General features: G+C 37.4%; 1 protein-coding gene across 1 annotated transcript; it reads left to right on the top strand.

The window, feature by feature from the left end:
• Window positions 1–460: 460 nt before the first annotated feature.
• Window positions 461–5,195, top strand: LOC136257701 (synaptotagmin-like protein 5). The gene is made up of 6 exons (XM_066050991.1): window positions 461–623; window positions 708–914; window positions 3,187–3,389; window positions 3,636–3,982; window positions 4,373–4,533; window positions 4,641–5,195. Exons 1-6 carry the CDS (start codon window positions 496–498, stop codon window positions 4,972–4,974), a joined length of 1,380 nt encoding a protein of 459 aa, XP_065907063.1. The 5' UTR covers window positions 461–495; the 3' UTR covers window positions 4,975–5,195.
• Window positions 5,196–19,328: the final 14,133 nt, after the last annotated feature.

Below are 19,328 nucleotides of genomic sequence, written 5' to 3'. Positions count from 1 at the left end.
ATACAAATTTGAAATAAATTGGACATTATTTACTGGTAGTGAAAATCAAAGTCCGACAACTGATAGTTTTATCCGAGCATAGATTTTATCGGACTAAGCATACTGTTGACTGTAACTCTTAAGCTTTTAATCACACAAAGCTGATTGTTGGAGGATAATTATTGCTTATTGTGGCCTACCTTTCGGTACAATAACCTAAGCTGCAGGATTTCCAGGAAGTGAGTGGCAGCTGTCCGAACATCATCTTGTCCGATAATTGATACTTTACTCTACACTGGTAGAGCGCTGGGCTAGAGTATGGGACGTCCTGGGTTCGATCCTCGCTTTAGCCAAACTTCTTTTTTTTCGTTTTCTTAGGTTTTTTTTGTCTAAGTTTTTTTTTATTCACGTGATTGCCGTGACTCTAGGCACAGCGATAAACAAAATATTTAGTCACGCGAACTGATCAGTGCACGTAAAACTGACCTTATAGCTATTGAAGATCATTATTGCTCGATGTCGGACTGTGATAGTATTTCGCAGATAGTTCGCCTTATTTCCCTTACTAAGGAAGAAGAGGAAGCAATCCGTTCTGTGATAGAAGAAGAACTCCGACTTCAACAAGATGAAGATGATCGTCTCAAGTCAGTAATTTGGCACTGCCATCTTTGCGGTATCTAGCTGTATCGATGAATATGTTTAGCTATACATATCTTCTTACTCTACAGGCAGTTACGTGACGACATCGATAACTTGGAGAGGAAGTATGAGGAGCACAAAGACGATACGAGTTGCAGTTATTGTGGGGTGCAGTTTGGTATGATCACGAACAGAGGAGCATCTTGTCCAATATGTGAAAAGCGAGTATGCAAACAACACCGTTTATATGGATCATCCAGCGACTCCTGGATGTGCACGTTGTGCGATATGCGCAAGTAAGTGACGTAGCCAGCTAGAGTAAAGTATCAATTATCGGACAATATGATGTTCGGACAGCTGCCACTCACTTCCTGGAAATCCTGCAGCTTAGGTTATTGTACCAAAAGGTAGGCTACAATAAGCAATAATTATCCTCCAACAATCAGCTTTGTGTGATTAAAAGCTTAAGAGTTACAGCCAATAGTATGCTTAGTCCGATAAAATCTATGCTCGGATAAAACTATCAGTTGTCGGACTTTGATTTTCACTACCAGTAAATAATGTCCAATTTATTTCAAATTTGTATGCAATATACCTGTACTCATTAGCTATTAATGGCCAAAAAATGGTTTCATTATCTTTAGCATAGAGGGAGTACGAGCCTCCCAATTTTTAGCGGTATTGTCGGACGCCTTCCGCTTTAATTTAGCCATGCCCACCAACAGAGTTTGTATGCTTTTGCAACAAATGCACCAGTGATAAACCACAGAAGAAGGTAATTAAATATCTCTCAAGAGTAGAGGTGTGCTTTAAAGTTGATATTCAGGATATTTCCATTGGAACGCAGTATTTTTGGCTCCTAAATGAAGGAGATGCGCGCAAGGTGGAAAAATGAAGTTATGCAAAACCACCTTCTGACCACCTACATATGCTAGTCTTGGTGTCCTATCACAAATACTGTCACGGAAATTGAAAGGATTTTCTTTCTCTATCTTATATGGGTGAAACAAAAAGGATGAAAATGTTGCTTTGTGCATCCATAGAAGGTAGAAAATGGAACATCTTTTCATTTCTAGGTGGCATTCGCGATTGAGGCACCAAGACTAACAAATGTGGTTGGTCAGAAGGTTGTGCCTCGTAATTTCATTTTTTCACCTAGCGTGCATCTCCTTCATTTAGGAGCCAAAAATACTGCGTTCCAATAGAAATATCCTGAATATCAACTTTAAAACACACCTCTACTCTTGAAAGATATTTATTTACCTTCTTCTGTGGTTTAGCACTGGTGCATTTGTTGCAAAAAGCATGAACTCTGTTGGTGGGCATGGCTAAATTAAAGCGGAGGGCGTCCGACAATACCGCTAAAAATTGGGAGGCTCGTACTCCCTCTATGCTAAAGATAATGAAACCATTTTTTGGCCATTAATAGCTAATGAGTACAGGTATATTGCATACAAATTTGAAATAAATTGGACATTGTTTACTGGTAGTAAAAAGCAAAGTCCGACAACTGATAGTTTTATCCGAGCATAGATTTTATCGGACTAAGCATACTATTGGCTCTAACTCTTAAGCTTTTAATCATGCAAAGCTGATTATTGGAGGATAATTATTGCTTGGTGTAGCCTACCTTTTGGTACAATAACCAAAGCTGCAGGATTCCCAGGAAGTGAATGGCAGCTGTCCGAACATCATATTGTCCGATAATTGATACTTTACTCTAGCTATAAATGTTGCACATGCATGCACGCATGATATATACGTAGCTAGCTATATAGTTTGATAGCTGTAGTATGACCAGACTACTTTTCTATTGTCTTTTATCCCTACCTACCCAATGTCTGTGATAAGTTGTCTGGACATGCAATGCTATTGTAATATGGTATACACCCTCGCTATATCTGCATAACAGAGTATAGAAATTTATTAAGTGAATTATTTTTATCCTAGCTTGCACATGTTACCATTTTGCTTGGTGGCTGAATATGTTCCTAACTAGCTATAGTAAAAGAAAGTTGCATTCTTAATGTTATGAGTTATCTAGTTCAGCTAACTAACTAGTTCATAAAAACAAAATTTAAACTGCCTGCTTTTGCACATTGCTGTTTTGAGCAAAAGAAATAAATAATGTAACTTAATGGTTATGACTACATGCTATAATTATGTTTATAACAAGCTGACGTGACATGAGAACAAACAGGTATTTATCAAAATCACTAGTTCAACAAGTGTCAGATTACACTGCTATGCACCCTCCCCTGCATATTTACTGTTGTGGTCTATATTGTACATAATTTACAAGGTGTGGGTTAATAACAAGAAACCATTATTATGTAGTAGTTCAATACCACCTACATGTCTGCCATCAAAGTGTCCTTGACAGGTACAACCATTTATCTACAGGTGACTACCTCTTTTCTGATAATACATTATCATTAAAATTTTGCTAGTTAGCAGTTTTAATATTTGAATAGCTTCAGGTGAACTATACATAACATAACCAGTTCTCTTATCTGTATTATACTTGTTATTGCGTGTATTTACAATGTCTCTTTATTCCACCTACAGGAGATTACACATCAATGAAGAAGTATTAGATGCTTGTGTTGCTGATGTGTTTTATGTGTCATTTACTGATGAACCACAAGATTATAATGTAAAAGAACAACAATGTTTTGAACATTTACAACAAAGTAAAGAGAAACCACAACACCGGCAAAGATTGTTTGGAAGTAAACAACAGCAACGACAACAAAAAGTAGAAGGAAAAGGTGTGTACTGTGTGTGTACGTGTGTTGTGTTGTATGTGTGTTGTATGTGTGTTGTATGTGTGTTGTATGTGTGTGTGTGTGTGTGTGTGTGCGTGTGGTGTTTGTGTGTGTGTGTGTGTGTGTGTGTGTGTGTGTGTGTGTGTGTGTGTGTGTGTGTGTGCATCCATGCATGTATGGACTTGTGAATATCCAATGTTTACATGCTGCGTAGCATAGTGGTTTACATAATTATTTCATTCTCTTCAGGTAACCACACTACTGTCAGGTCACCAACTATTCCAAAACATCTTCATCAAACATTAACAACTAAAAAGCAACCACAGTCGACCATGTGTCTTAATATTACTAAACCTAAAATAACAAACATTACCAAGTCTCTCTTGAGATCAAGCATTAAGCGTTCATCATCTTATAAGGGCAGTAATAGCCAGACAACCACACAAGAACATTCTGTTACTGATGATAAAGATGAAACTGACGTTGTTACTCAGGAAACCCCATCTCCTTTACAAGATGACAAGAAAAGTACCCTAGATAAGGAAGAGGATGAGTCGCTTCCCAAGAACATTAATCATACAGGGAATGGCAAAAAGGTATATAATGTGAAATGTGTAGTTTAAGTAAACAAGAGCCCATCAAGGCATTTATGGGCTCTTGATTAAACCTTTGCACTATGTCAACATGGTGATCAACATGGTGATCAGTCAACATGGTGATCACAATGATCGCACTAGTAAATAGTTTTATTTCAAAGGGTAAATGTGTTAACTAGTACAAGGTGGAACTTTTAACTGTTTTCTGTTTTGTTATGAAGCAAGGCAAATAAGGAACTGTGTTTTGGCCAATACATCGAATTAGACATCATATTTTACATTCCATGTTTTTCATATCAGGTTGTGTATATTTATTGTATGTTCAAAACAGCTAGTTTTATTGTAGTGGTAGTAATTGTATTAATATTGTACTGCTCATATGTTTCATAGGCTACAAAACTGGTACACATTGGAGAACTGAGAGTGATGATACAGTTTGCACCTAAAACTAGCAAGTCAGCGAAGGAGAAAGGAAGAGGTAGTCTTAATGTCTGGATCCAACAAGCTAGAGGGTTACAAACATCTTGTGATCAAGGGACATACCTGCAATGGTCAGTTGTTATTTTAATCCTCCGTTGTGTACCATAGGCAGTTGTAATAGTTACAATATTGTTGTGACGTAAATAACATGTACATAACTAGCGTGTTTTATTTATAGCACTGTGCTTCCTCGAAAAAAATATGAGAAGTTCAAGTCAGCAGTGGTCCAGTGTGGCAGTAACCCAACCTACAATACAATGTACCAGTTTGACAGAGTGACAAATGTGGAGTTATCATATGATAGAGTACTGGAGATCACAATATGGGAACCACATCGTAACAGTAATGAATTTGTAGGTGGTGTTAGACTTGGACCCAAGCCACAACCTGGTATCAAGAACAAGTGGATGGATAGCGTTGGGAGTGAAGTTAGCCAATGGGAGATGATGATGGCTGATCCCAACCAGTGGATTGATGCATGGCATCCTCTACGATGTTTGATAAGGAGATAAAACCGTATTTCTGCCCATATATGGTTGACAATGTGTGCTGTGTGCGCAAGATGTATTCTCCAAGTATACATGATGAGATATAGTTTGTTTGACTGTGTCCTGACTAGTGTTTGTGTGTGTGTGTGTGTATGTGTAAACTGTACAATAATAACAGTTGTAGTTGTTGTTGTATAACATTTTCTTTGTACACAGCATTAAATTTGCAGCTGTTTTTTTAAAATGAAAAATTCACACTATGATAACTGGTTGACATAATACAATTATGATGAATTCACTGACATTACACAAAATACAATAGATGAATTTCATAATAAGGAATTTTAAACCATTTCCCCTAGAAACCTGAATTTTAAATTATTTTGTAGGTGTGAATGTCAAAAGTAACGCCTCCAATATTTAAAAGGATAGTGTATATAGGTCATGAGATAAGACATTTTAAAGTTTGCAGTTTTCCCATACATTATCTATGGAACAGTTGCCCCTTCTGGGCAATCACATGGATAATGTATGGGAAAATCACAAATTTCAAAATGTCATTTCTCATGATCTATATACTCGATCAGTTTAACATTTGGAGAGGTTAATTGTGAGATTCACACCTACAAATAATGTTAAATTGAGAAATGAAATTAATTGAACTTTGTCGTTTTCCCACACATTATTTATGTGATTTCCCAGAAGGGGCAACTGTTACCCCCTCTCATAGACAATGTATGGAAAATAACAAACTTTAAAATGTTATATCTCATGACCTATAGATGCTATCCTTTTAAAATTTGGAGATGTTACTATAGACATTTACCCCTACATATTTTGTAAAATTCAGGTTGCTAGGGGCAACGTTTGTTGTTATGAAATTCATCCATTATGCTCAGGGTTATGCATGGTTCAGATGTCATTACATACAACAGCACAAAGAAGTGATGAAATGTGTATAGAACACATGTGATAGATTTAGAGTATAGAACCTTTGGAGTGTAGAGGTAACCCCCAGGTGCTGTATAGCCTTGGGGGATGGTCGATAAGTATAGCAAGACATGACTGGCCACAGTAAAATTCTAATAAGAATTTGCACTTGCTTTGGCAGAACAATGGTGGGATGCTTACTCTTAAACCATCCTCCAAAGTATTGTTATTTTGCTTGCTTACATTATGCATACACCTGTATCTATATAGTATTATGTATATGAGAAAAGCATTCCAAGACCCCCCTCCATCAATTCCACCTAAGGTTAAATTTCATTATTACATTATAATGATGTGTTGTAGGGTTTGCCAGCTTGTTACTGCTGCTGATCTTTCCATTGGACAATCTACATCATCATTAGAGCATGGGCTTGTCATCAGATGTAACACTGTGCATGACCGGATTTACGAAAAGGTACCTTTTACACACATTTTACATTTCAATGAGCAAAATGTTATAACAGTTGACTCCTCACACTGATTAAGCTACTTTTTGCGTAAAACTGTAGCTAGATACTGTAGCTATATTCATTGAAAATTTCAGACAGCTATATGCTATGATAAAAAGTTATGAAGTTTCAAAGTTCAAAAATTGGTCAAATTTTGTACACATAAAGGTAACTTTTTGTAAATCCAGTCACATATATAGATGTGTCAGCAAGGAGGATTATTAGTTACTCAGTTATCACATAGTCCAGCAAAACAACTTTCAGGCTACAACCACCTTGTTAACATCATGAGGAATGGAATCATATGCTCAATAACCAGCCTGACATCATGGACTTATTGTCTGGTCACTATAAAGAAACTAAGGAAGTAGTTGAGGGTGTACATTGATCCTGCTGCTAGACTGACTTTGAGATGTTGTTTGAGGCCTAGGGCTACTGGTACTCATTGACGCATGCTGCACTGGTGACACCAATTTGATGTGATATGATTCTCCAAAGCCTCTTCAGTGTACAGCTCTATGAAATCTGCTGATGATGAATGGCCAGGGATCTATCTCAGTCACCCCTACTGCTTTACACACCATTATGATCTTGTTGACCAGCCACAATGGCTCACGATTTCACTGTTGACAAACTGACACACATTTTTTCATTGTTCTGACTCGCAATTGATTACCAGTTGATAAACATGAAATGGGTTTCTATACATCTGCTGATCATGATGTGTGTATGGGTTGACATACATAGAATTGCAGAATCCATTGTGAAATTATACAGCTATGCAATCCCATCATCATTCACTATCAGGAAATACTAATTTAATTCATGGAAGTTGGAGACTGTTGAGGCTGGAGCTAATAGGAAAGATGTACTATACATATCACCATACCTTCAAGCATTGTTGTGGTTTTTAAAATATCACTGAGTATTATTTGGTGCATTTGTAGATGTGATGTGTTATGAAAAGCTTTTGGAATTGCCAATAAAAATGACGTAGCCATTTGCACATAGAACATATATACAGCACCATTCATACTTATAGGGTTTGAATGAGTTGAGAGAAAGAAACTGTTTATTCTTCTTGTTTGTTTCTTATATACACTGATCATAACCTGTATGACAGCTGTAGTATGTGAGTTGCAAGCTGTCATATAGCCGGCTGTGAATCATGTCATCCCCCTCCGGTCTGTGATATTAATTTTTCTGTATTCAATATCATGTTTTGACTCTGCATTTCACACATGTTAGCAGGGGAGTCAGAAACGCGTGGTACTATTGTCGAATACTCTTTTCAACACAAGGAACACCAAACAATGGAAACTTTCTTGACAAATAAACCACTATAGAATGTTGTTTGGCCAATAGTCAATACAAATGTACAGTCAAACAGTTTGCTCCCCCAAAATGGACTCTGAAGTGCGTGCCGTATATGTAGCTGGCTCTAACTACTGCATATACCACTATACGTACCTAACACAGTACCCTTCTCATGGGTCCCCATAGCAATATTGCCTGCATCTAGTAGCTGTATAAGTATTGCCTGGTTTGTGTCAGGAATTATAGGTAGTGATAGTTACAGCTACAACGCTTCAGAGTTCCTTTAGACACTGTCTTCACTTGTATTTTACTGATGGCCACAATATTTTAGTGGCTTGTCTATCAAGAAAATGTCCGGCATTGTTTCATAATAACTTGTGACACATTGAGACTTTTGAAGAATTGTAGCTGCAATGTACGAATAGTAGTGCACATATAGCTATGTTAAGAACTCCCTGACAGCCAATACAAGTTAACAAGGCAGAATTCAAAGCCTAGCATAACAAAGCACTGTCATATGTACAACTAATTGGATCATAGCCTGCCTTCAGTTTTGTATATGCAAATATACAAATCAGCTTTTGTTGCACTATACAATTGAATTTAGCAAAAATTATAATCAGAATTTTACCATTAAGCACAACTTGCTGGTATTATTGCTACGTATATGCATGCTTGAGAAAACATCATGAGCTATACAAGAATTTGTACTACAAAACAATCAACCGACCAAAAGAAGAACAAGCAACTCAAGTGTCAGTCTACTAGTTAGTAAGAAGTCAATGAAGTAATAACATGATGCATCGTGAACATGTAGGAGAGGAGCTCACATTTCATAGAAGTTCTATTGTAGGAAACGCATTTAGCTATGCATAAACAGGATGGTGTTCCTAAGAGCTACAGAACTATAGCAGAAATAATTATAACTATAAGTGTTGGATATCTATTAGCTATAGTAGACAAGATACATATATACATGCAGTTGAAGTGATCACCATGCAGTATATATGGAAATGTACCACTCACGCAGTGCTAAAAAAAACTAACTACAGCTTTTAAAGAGTGGAGGGGTAGAGAGATAACTGACAGTGATCATTCAAATCTCAGTTTAATGGTTTGTGTTAGTCATTAAAATATTTTGTCATCACTGATGATCCACAATATTGCTCTCAAAATGAAGTGTATCTTGGTTCCTATCACGGCATGGTAGGCTAATTATTAATGCAAAGGACAAGCAGGCCACATGACTCGGCTTGACATGACTACACATTTTATGGCTAAACATAAATGGTGACAAGTCTGACTTTAATACTACTGTTCAATGATGCAGGATTTGCTACTTCAGCTAGAATTTTATGACTAGCCCAATTACCATATTCAGTTAGTAGACAAACTTTACAGTTGACTTATATAGCCTTTTGGCCACAACTTTTAGCACCTGGTACCATGCACTTGCAGTTGGGTTACTGGCTGTGATATATGTACATAGTTACAATTGTTGTGAGCACATCAAAATAACTATTTTCCAAGAACTATCAATCATTGGAATCCTTATCGATTTAGATGACTGACAAAAAACTATTTTTAGATACTAATTGCGGTCAGCTAATCATTTGGAACTAATGATGATGTGTATATACAATGTTACAATAATCTTGCAGTTGCAATAACTGTACTATTATGTTGCTGGCAACAATCCCTCTATAACACACTTGCCAATCTTCCCTGCGTATATAGTGTCAGTTGTAACTGAACTCTGCCTCCCTCGGTAATTACTGACTGCCCAATAATAACAACAAATAGAAATAATGCTCCTCTATAGACTGTGTCTTGATCTATTATCATTGCAACCTTATCATGCTTGTTCACTATTATTATATGCTTATCTGGCCAGTTAGCAAGTGAATGAAGCACTAGTCTTATCTTCATTTGCCAATAGGATCAGGAGATCTAGCTAGCTATCTGAGATTTTGTAGCTTTGCAGTAGAGAGCAGGGCAATTGTTTTGTTTTTGTTTTTATCTGCTTGGCACTGGACGGCGAACACTGGAGGCAGCTCTTCCCTATTACTCTATTCTGTGAATGCTATAGCTATAGGAACCTACACATGCATGCAGCTACTAGCTGTACAACACAACACAAGTAACTGTAGCTACAGACAAAATAGTACAAAAACAAACACAATTAATTCAGACAAGAGGTGCATAATTATTAATTTTACTAATCACATGAGTACTGAGGTATAAAAAGCCTTTTAATAGCTACAGAGCAATCATGATACAATTTCGATCAATACATGAGCTTCACTATAAGAATGGAAAAGCTAACTGCATGCCACAGTACTAAGAAGCTTCTCAGGAATTCCCCACAACGTGCGGAGCTAATCAAACGCGCGCCGTAGCTAGGATATAACATACGCGGGCACAACTGCTATAAAGAGTGAGATAACTACAACGAACAGCTATTACCATTAGTAGCTAGCTATGAGAAGACATGTCTCAGATAGTCCAGTTGTCGTTCCTCTCTGTAAAAGAAGAAGAAACAATTCTTTCCGTGATCGAAGAAGATCTCGGTGGGGTCTATTCTACGGAACGGAACGGAACGGAACGGAATGGAACGGAAAGGAATGATGGACTAAACTACGGAATGGAATGCTTTCTCAAACTGAAGATTGCAGCTTACCATTACTGTACAAGTTATCGGTGGCACTTCCAGCTGGTAAACAATTAAACGTATCCCAAGAAAGATAAAACGAACTTAAGGATCGATTGTGGGTACTTGCTGTTTATCTTCGGATGTATCAAGTAGGGAACTTAACGCATGACTTGTTTTTGCTAATATGTGAGTTGTTCAGTTTTGCTTACTTTGACTTTAGAATGTACAATCTGAGGCTCAGCCTTTCTAATAGGCATCATCCGGCAGTATGTAGCTACACTACAAAGGAAACAAGTATATGGTGACAAGCTGAATCAACTCTGTCAGGCTAAACAGAATAATCTAAAGGAATTTTGTGCAGTGTGTGATGAGCAAACATTCAGATACCTCAAGGAGGCTATATTGTGTGAACATCAATGATTCATTAACAGAATAATGGACTACATAATGTCAGATATCTTAGCCTGAGTAGTGAGTTGAATCCAGGATGGGGTCTATTTTACAAAATGGAATGTATTCTGAATCAAAACTTACAGCTTAATTATTGTCTAGCCGCTATCATTGCTGAAGTTGCATTCATCAGTGGAACTTCCAGGAAATGGAATAGGATAATAATAAAATATTAATAGCTGTTTCATGCAGTGCATTGTTCTATTACCTGATATATCAAGCAGGTCTCTTCAATTCATTTATTGCATGACCAAGGCAAGTTTTGTTACTACAATATAGTAGCTGATTGGATGTCAGTTGCTTCTGGTGATCTTGACAAGATAAATAGTTTAGAAGACCATTCAATTTCTTCAGTTTCAGAGCGTAATATCCACAGAGAAATTAACTAGAAAGTTACTGGTGACAGGAAAAGTCTAGGTGATCATGACTTTATTCAGTCTAATAAACAGAATATATGGTTGATTGAGTGAGGTATCACTTGCAGAATGTTCAGACAACCAGCGATGAGATGCATGCATGGATTCATTGAATTTTTGTTACAGTTGGAGACATTAAATATCCAAAAGCAAACTGACTGTATAATATTAATTCACTTGCTTTATATTTTCTCAATTTTGAGCCTGTATACAAATAATTAAATTTTTCTCAGTCCTAGAATAAGATGGGAGAGAAAATTTATCTTTGTTTACCTATACTGTACAACTTCAAAGGAAATGAACAATAAAATTAGTAAAACCACAACAAGGTGAATTACAGATTTAAATACTAAATATTAATTAGAGCCTTTAGATAATTATTGTTCCAAAGCAAAATTGTAGATGGAAGAAACAAGGACTGGTGAGATCTTGGTTATTTAATGACAGCGGTTGGAGATTAAAAGGGTGGTAACTTCTTGAATATGTTGCAAAGTGGAGGTACAACTCAAAATGGGATATCAATTTCATTATGAAAAATTTGTATACTTAAATAATCTAGCATTACTGTATTCGTTTGTCCTCCACTTAAATATGCTACAACAGTGTCGGTACATTGGCAGTCTACCTTGAAATCTCAACTCTAGAGTAGATCCAACACAGAGCAGCCCACACTGTAACAAATACATGTGATCCCACTGTAATTTCATGGACCATGCAGCTGGACTGGGAATCACTTGAAAATAGATGAACAAATTTAACTTGTTTTGTTTGAAGTGAAGCATGTGGAATGTTACACTTAAGAAATCCTAGGATTCTTAGGTGGTATGTAATTAATGTGAGTGTTCCATTTCCGGTCTGACTAGATACATTGAAATTATACACACATCTTGGTCCAAATCACATTTGCCTGGTGGCTATGGGCATGGTTTCACATGCATAGCTAGGCTTATAATTGAGATTTGGTTGATCTTGGAGTATTGGCATTTGGCCTGATTCAAGGCTAGCAGTCAGACACATCCTTGAATTTGTGCAACAGAAAAAATCAGTTCACTATTGAATACTGACAGCATTAGTCCACTGCACCGGCTGTTAATGACTCCATGCATACAATTCAGTGATGTTCGCACAGAATATAGCCCCTTTGCGATCTGCCAAAATATTTGCTCCTCTCACACTGCACAAAGTTTTAATTCAGCTGGCTCTTTCCTGTTACCAGTGTCTTCCTGCTTGCTTTATTTGTACACTGACATATGACTTGAAAAGCCGGCCCAGACTGTTTTCTAAAGTCAAAATGAGCAAACCAGCTCAGATAAAGTGCCCTTCTTGGTATATCCGTAGATGAACCAAGGATGAACATCACTGATACAGCTCATCCCACAATTAATATTTCGTTACTAATGACAACCAACAAGAACCCACAATCGATCCTTTAATTCTTTTTATCTTATGTTTAGAGTAAAGTATCAATTATCGGACAATATGATGTTCGGACAGCTGCCACTCACTTCCTGGAAATCCTGCAGCTTAGGTTATTGTATCAAAAGGTAGGCTACAATAGGCAATAATTATCCTCCAACAATCAGCTTTGTGTGATTAAAAGCTTAAGAGTTACAGCCAATAGTATGCTTAGTCCGATAAAATCTATGCTCGGATAAAACTATCAGTTGTCGGACTTTGATTTTTACTACCAGTAAACAATGTCCAATTTATTTCAAATTTGTATGCAATATACCTGTACTCATTAGCTATTAATGGCCAAAAAATGGTTTCGTTATCTTTAGCATATAGGGAGTACAAGCCTCCCAATTTTTAGCGGTATTGTCGGACGCCCTCCGCTTTAATTTAACCATGCCCACCAACAGAGTTTGTATGCTTTTGCAACAAATGCACCAGTGCTAAACCACAGAAGAAGGTAAATAAATATCTCTCAAGAGTAGAGGTGTGCTTTAAAGTTGATATTCAGGATATTTCCATTGGAACGCTGTATTTTTGGCTCCTCAGTAAATGAAGGAGATGCGCGCAAGATGGAAAAATGAAGTTATGCAAAACCACCTTCTGACCACCTACATATGCTAGTCTTGGTGTCCTATCACAAATACTGTCACGGAAATTGAAAGGCTCTTCTTTCTCTACCTTATATGGGTGAAACAAAAAGGACGAAAATGTTGCTTTGTGCATCCATAGAAGGTAGAAAATGGAACATCTTTTCATTTCTAGGTGGTATTCGTGATTGAGACACCAAGACTAACAAATGTGGTTGGTCAGAAAGTTGTGCCTCGTAATTTCATTTTTCCACCTAGCGTGCATCTCCTTCATTTAGGAGCCAAAAAATACTGCATTCCAATAGAAATATCTTGAATATCAACTTTAAAACACACCTCTACTCTTGAAAGATGTTTATTTACCTTCTTCTGTGGTTTAGCACTGGTACATTTGTTGCAAAAAACTAGTCTGGCGGCGCCCGCCCCTTCGCATAGAGTAAGGGTCTGGTATGCTTAGTATCACCGAGTTGTTCTGGAGGAATTTAATTTGAATGTAATGACGTAATGAAAATGGCCTTAACGGAAGTGCCTCACCCAAAATTGTGGCAGAGACATTGAACTTTCTTCGCCTTTACACAGGCGAAAGTGGATTGGTCTACTTTTATAAAAGACACATGTCTCCCTACCTAGGAAATCAGAGCGTACCATGGTTTTTTCACGTATCAAACAAGGCGAAAAGCCCTTCCCGATATAACACTTTCTTCTCTTTGTTCTTTAGTAGCTAACTCCTTTTGTTTCTTCAGTACTGTTAGGGCATTTGATTCCTTCTTTTGACGTAACATACACAAAAATGCGCTGATTAAACGTGGAGCGTTCTGATTGGTTGCACCAGTTTTTGGTAATCCGGTACAACTCCACTATACTAAGCATACCAGACCCTTACTCTATGCGAAGGGGCGGGCGCCGCCAGACTAGCAAAAAACATGAACTCTGTTGGTGGGCATGGCTAAATTAAAGCGGAGGGCGTCCGACAATACCGCTAAAAATTGGGAGGCTCTTACTCTCTCTATGCTAAAGATAACGAAACCATTTTTTGGCCATTAATAGCTAATGAATACAGGTATATTGCATACAAATTTGAAATAAATTGGACATTGTTTACTGGTAGTAAAAATCAAAGTCCGACAACTGATAGTTTTATCCGAGCATAGATTTTATCGGACTAAGCATACTATTGGCTGTAACTCTTAAACTTTTAATCATGCAAAGCTGATTATTGGAAGATAATTATTGCTTAGTGTAGCCTACCTTTTGGTACAATAACCAAAGTTGCAGGATTCCCAGGAAGTGAATGGCAGCTGTCCGAACATCATATTGTCCGATAATTGATACTTTACTCTAATCACCCACTGGAGTAGTCTCGTGCCCAGCCGGGCTCGCGCTAATGCGCAAACACCGTCTGGTGACAATGCTCGAGTTTCTTGGGCCCGGAAGTGCGATCCAGCCAAAATATTGGCTGGCCAATCAGAATCGACGAGTTGCATAATCGCATGAATGTATTGGAAGTAGACGAAAGAGCAGACTATTTAAAGCCATTTTATCAGAAGTTACTCACCTAGGTTGTTCAGAATGTTATAATAATAATAATAATAATAATAATAATAATAATAATAATAAACTTTACAGTGTACATATACCTACATACATACAAGTTGCAGATGTTGGTATGATACAATTGGGACATATGGCAGCACACTGATGGTCCACTGACATCCTGTGTCAGTGGCCGGAAGCTAAATTGTAGCAGTGATTAGCTACAAAGTTTACTTACTAGTCTAAGATTACTTAAAAGGGGGGGAAGTTAACAGTTAAAGGGAGTTGAAGTTAGGTTGGTGAGGGATCTTTGAGTCAAGTTGTTTTTTCCTATCTCACCTTATGAATCGTGACTCGATGTTTCACCAGAAATGAAACGCTTCCTCTACTAATACAATGAATGAAGAGATCGCATCTAGTAAACGCCCCATTTTGAGTTTTACCTTATTCCTAGTCATTTTCGAATGGTTTTTCACTGTTTTAAAACGATTATGCAACTCCTCGATTCTGATTGGCCAGCCAATATTTTGGCTGGATCGCACTTCCGGGCCCAAGAAACTCGAGCATTGTCACCAGACGGTGTTTGCGCATTAGCGCGAGCCCGGCTGGGCACGAGACTACCACTGGAGGTGCCACTGATAACTCGTAAGGGCAGTTTCACCAATGGTAAGTTGCAAGCTTCAATTTGAGAAAGCGTTCCTTTCCGTAGTTTAGTCCATCATTCCGTTCCGTTCCGTTCCGTAGAATAGTCCCCACCTAAGATCTCATGCTTCAGAAGGAAGAAGAAAAGCTTGTCCAGTATGTGTTGGGCGGGCATCTTATAGCTATACGTACTTGTATATTACCTGTAGGAAACTGCGTGATAATATAGCAAGCCTCACAGTGAAGTGTAGAAAATGTGCCAGGACATTCTGCGTTTGCTGTGGCGTCCTGTTCTGCTGGATATTCGACTCTGGGAAGATGTGCCAGGCCTGTTCCCAGTTGCATTGACATCAACCAGTCCCTACCAGTCATCAAAGCTACTATTCAGAACTATTTATGGCAACACTTCACCACAAATTTCTCTCCTGACAATCCCTGCACCTATCATTACTGCTGTAGATGCAGCAAGTGCTATGATTCTGGACTGACAATTAACTTTACTTCATAAGTTTAATTAACTCCCGGCTGCCAGCACAGGTTGCTGGCAGACCATCAATGCAACTTTTTCTTCATCTATACCCACCTACACATGTATAATTGTAATTGTATGTTGCATTGTAAAGCATTAATAATAATAATAATAATAATAATAATAATAATAATATGCAAACGTGACCGGATCCATTGCTCGGACAATAATCAGTGGATATGTAAACTTTGCAATTTCCGAATGTAAGTCAGTGAATTCTGTGCTCCCTGGCTATTGTTCAAGTTACTCTAATACAGTGGTCAATTACTCCAATAAAACAGTTACATTCACACTGTGTAGTCTAATGAGTAAGTATAATGTTGTCACACGCTGGATATGCAGAGTAACACTATATATGGCTAGGAGTTAGAGCACAAATGTGAGCTGGAGATATATAACTAAAACTAGGATTTGAGATCACATGTTTAAAGTTTACCTTATAGCTATAACATGCAAAATAATGTCCTTTTCATGCAAAAACCTGAGAAAATGCATGTAATCATGAAGCCACATGCATGTGATTCACGTTTGGTTTAGCATCATGAATTATTTATTTCAATAATTTCATGTAGAAAAGGCTGGGAGATTGATTATAGCATTCCTCAATACTTGAATAATGAATTTCCAATCTAGAAAAGATTTAAAGTACAATGTGTTGCATTGAAAACTGGCTCAGCTATACCAAACTTAAAGTAGTCGTTCATATTACCTTATATAGCTACTTCATAGCTGCTTTGATTGTTATAGATGAAATGATCAAATAACTTGTATGATCCCTTCCAAATTAGTAAACAAATGATCTCTCACACTACACTGTGTATTTCCACTCCAGCTCACATCTAGTTGTCCTAGTAATAACTAGATGTATGCAAAGCCAATCATGACAAAGTCTCACTTTGCTTTGAGATTTATTTTTAGCTATTCACTGTATCCGGTATTGGCCTACATGCTAAATTACAAAGTGAAAGAGGCTCACATATAAAATGTGTACACTTAAATCTAATCCCATAATATGTTACTAGTATTTAGTTAGATCAGTGAGATGGGATGAACTCAATTATGATGCTAATTTGTATAACTTCCTGCAGGGTGTTACTGAGATTACTGCAGACAATGATGACTCTAGTAGTAGTAGTGGGGATGATGGTGAGACGAGTGATGAAGATCAAAAGAGGAACACCTCTAAACAACCTAAACCTATTCTGGTATATCCCAGTAGCACTGATGATGGAGAAGAAACTATTAGCCTTATGTTTCCTCCAAAATCTGAAAAGAAAGCTTCATTTGAATTGGATGATTATGACTTCAGAGCTCTAACTAAGGAAAATACAATGAGGAATCGTGCCAATATTACTTCTTCATTGAGCTTACTTGTAAGGGTGTTTAGTACTGAGATACAATCATAATCATTACACTATATGTGACCGGATTTGCGAAAAGGTACCTTTTCCACACATTTGACATACCAGCAAACAAAATGATGTAACACTTGACTCCTTATACTGATTAACCTGCTCTTAGTATCAAATGTAGCCAGAAACTGTGGCTACATTCATTGAACATTTCAATAAATTATAAGCCACAATCAAAAAGTTATGAAGCTTTAAAGCTCAAAAAATTGGTCAAATTTTGTGTGTGAAAAAGGTACCTTTTTGCAAATCCGGTCACATATTATGATTACAATAGGACTATGATGATGATAGAATGTACAAGACTGGCAGCCTTAATGTAAGTATAAAATATGTATGTTCTGTGGGGGGATGTGTTACTCTTGATAAGTTGTGTAATCACACGTCCCAAAGGATCCAGTTCATATGTATGCTATTGATTTTTAAACAAATGCACACCTAGCAGCCGAATACAGGGTGAAGCTTACTTGAACTTACTTATACAGGCTACAATATCAGGCTTATTGTCTGGGTCAGCCTTGTTTACTTATCCATGGGTTGATTCCTTTTATAGGGTTTTATAGGGTTTATAAGGGGTTTATAAGGGGTTTAAGAAAATCCAGTCACATATATATGTGTTATTACGCCTATCCAATCAAGCATGTCTGATGTGAGAAGTGTTCACAGTGGATCAGTGATGTATACTCATGATGAGGTTACCGGGGAGATCCAGATGGGTGTGTCATATTCTGACACAGATTATACCCTCAAGGTGTCAATCAACAAGGTCTGAGGACTAACTCCACCCAATAAGATTGATGAAAACCGCACTAACCCGTATGTTAACTTATTTAATGTAGTTGTTGTCATAAAAATATCATCTGTTTGTGTAGACTGAGTCCTCAGTCACTTCCATTATAATTATTGTCCAGTTTCCAAAACACTCAATGGTACTATGAAGTCCTTTAGCCACCAGAACTGTTTATCAAAAGTGCTCAACAAGAGTGTTAAATATCCTATACACTGTACCGGGGTAATCCTATGGTGTGAGATTACACAACCAAGCATTGTGCCAGGTGTTAAGGCTTGTTTAGATGCTAGGAAAATAATGTGTTGTGTTGAGAAGGCCTATAAAAGGCTCTGGGATCAGTGAATTTGGTATGACTATACAATACATCCTTTGGTATTGCTCTGAGGTGTCAATGTTGAATTAGTGAGATCATTGATAATTCGTGACGATCTCTGCCGATCCCTAGAATTTGGGTATATATATAGAAAACATTTAATCTGGTTGTACCTGTACAAAACCATTACTGGATATTGTGATAGCACACATTCACTTAATAATTTAATAAACTTCTAGTGGGACTACTCAGTGTGGGAGGTCGCATTAATACAAACTGACTGTAGTCCATATTACGTTACCACTTATATTGCTGTCTCTATTACTATTTGACACTAAATAGTACATGCGATGCAGCCACAACACAATCTTCCACTATTATGAAGTATTATAATGTTTGATGTCTTATTTCTCTCTTCTATGAAGTGTCTAATCCAACATTAGCCTACACACCATGTAAATTCCTCTTATACGTACATGAGAGTAGTAGAGTTATCAGATCCCATACTATCCCATATTATCCCATGTTACTATAGTTATGTGAAGACTTATCTACTACCTGACCAGAGTAAGTCAACTAAGAAGAAGACTTCAGTTAAGAAAGGGGTTGACCCCATCTTCAATGAAACTATTAAGGTTGTAACAATCATTAAATGTGGTGATGTTTACCAGTAGATATTATGTGATGTCACTATAATTATAGTATCCAATCAAACGTCAGGAACTGTCCAAACACACCCTCAAGGTGGGGGTGTGGCATAATGACTTTTGGAGACACAACTTGTTCTTGGGGGAGGTCACTCTACCACTAAACAAAATTGACTGGTCCAACTCTTCTGATAAGTG

This window comes from Dysidea avara, chromosome 6, assembly GCF_963678975.1.
Source record: "Dysidea avara chromosome 6, odDysAvar1.4, whole genome shotgun sequence".
Classification (NCBI taxonomy): domain Eukaryota; kingdom Metazoa; phylum Porifera; class Demospongiae; order Dictyoceratida; family Dysideidae; genus Dysidea; species Dysidea avara.
The sequence above is the reverse complement of the archived record's forward strand: the minus strand, read 5'-3'. Positions and strand labels throughout refer to the sequence as shown.

Bases quoted from the DNA above. Each gene is read 5' to 3' on its own strand.
- LOC136257701 (XM_066050991.1), top strand. From the start codon at position 496: ATGTCGGACTGTGATAGTATTTCGCAGATAGTTCGCCTTATTTCCCTT. The intron at 624-707 runs GTCAGTAATTTG...CTTACTCTACAG, and splicing joins GATGAAGATGATCGTCTCAA to GCAGTTACGTGACGACATCG. The intron at 3,983-4,372 runs GTATATAATGTG...TATGTTTCATAG, and splicing joins ATACAGGGAATGGCAAAAAG to GCTACAAAACTGGTACACAT.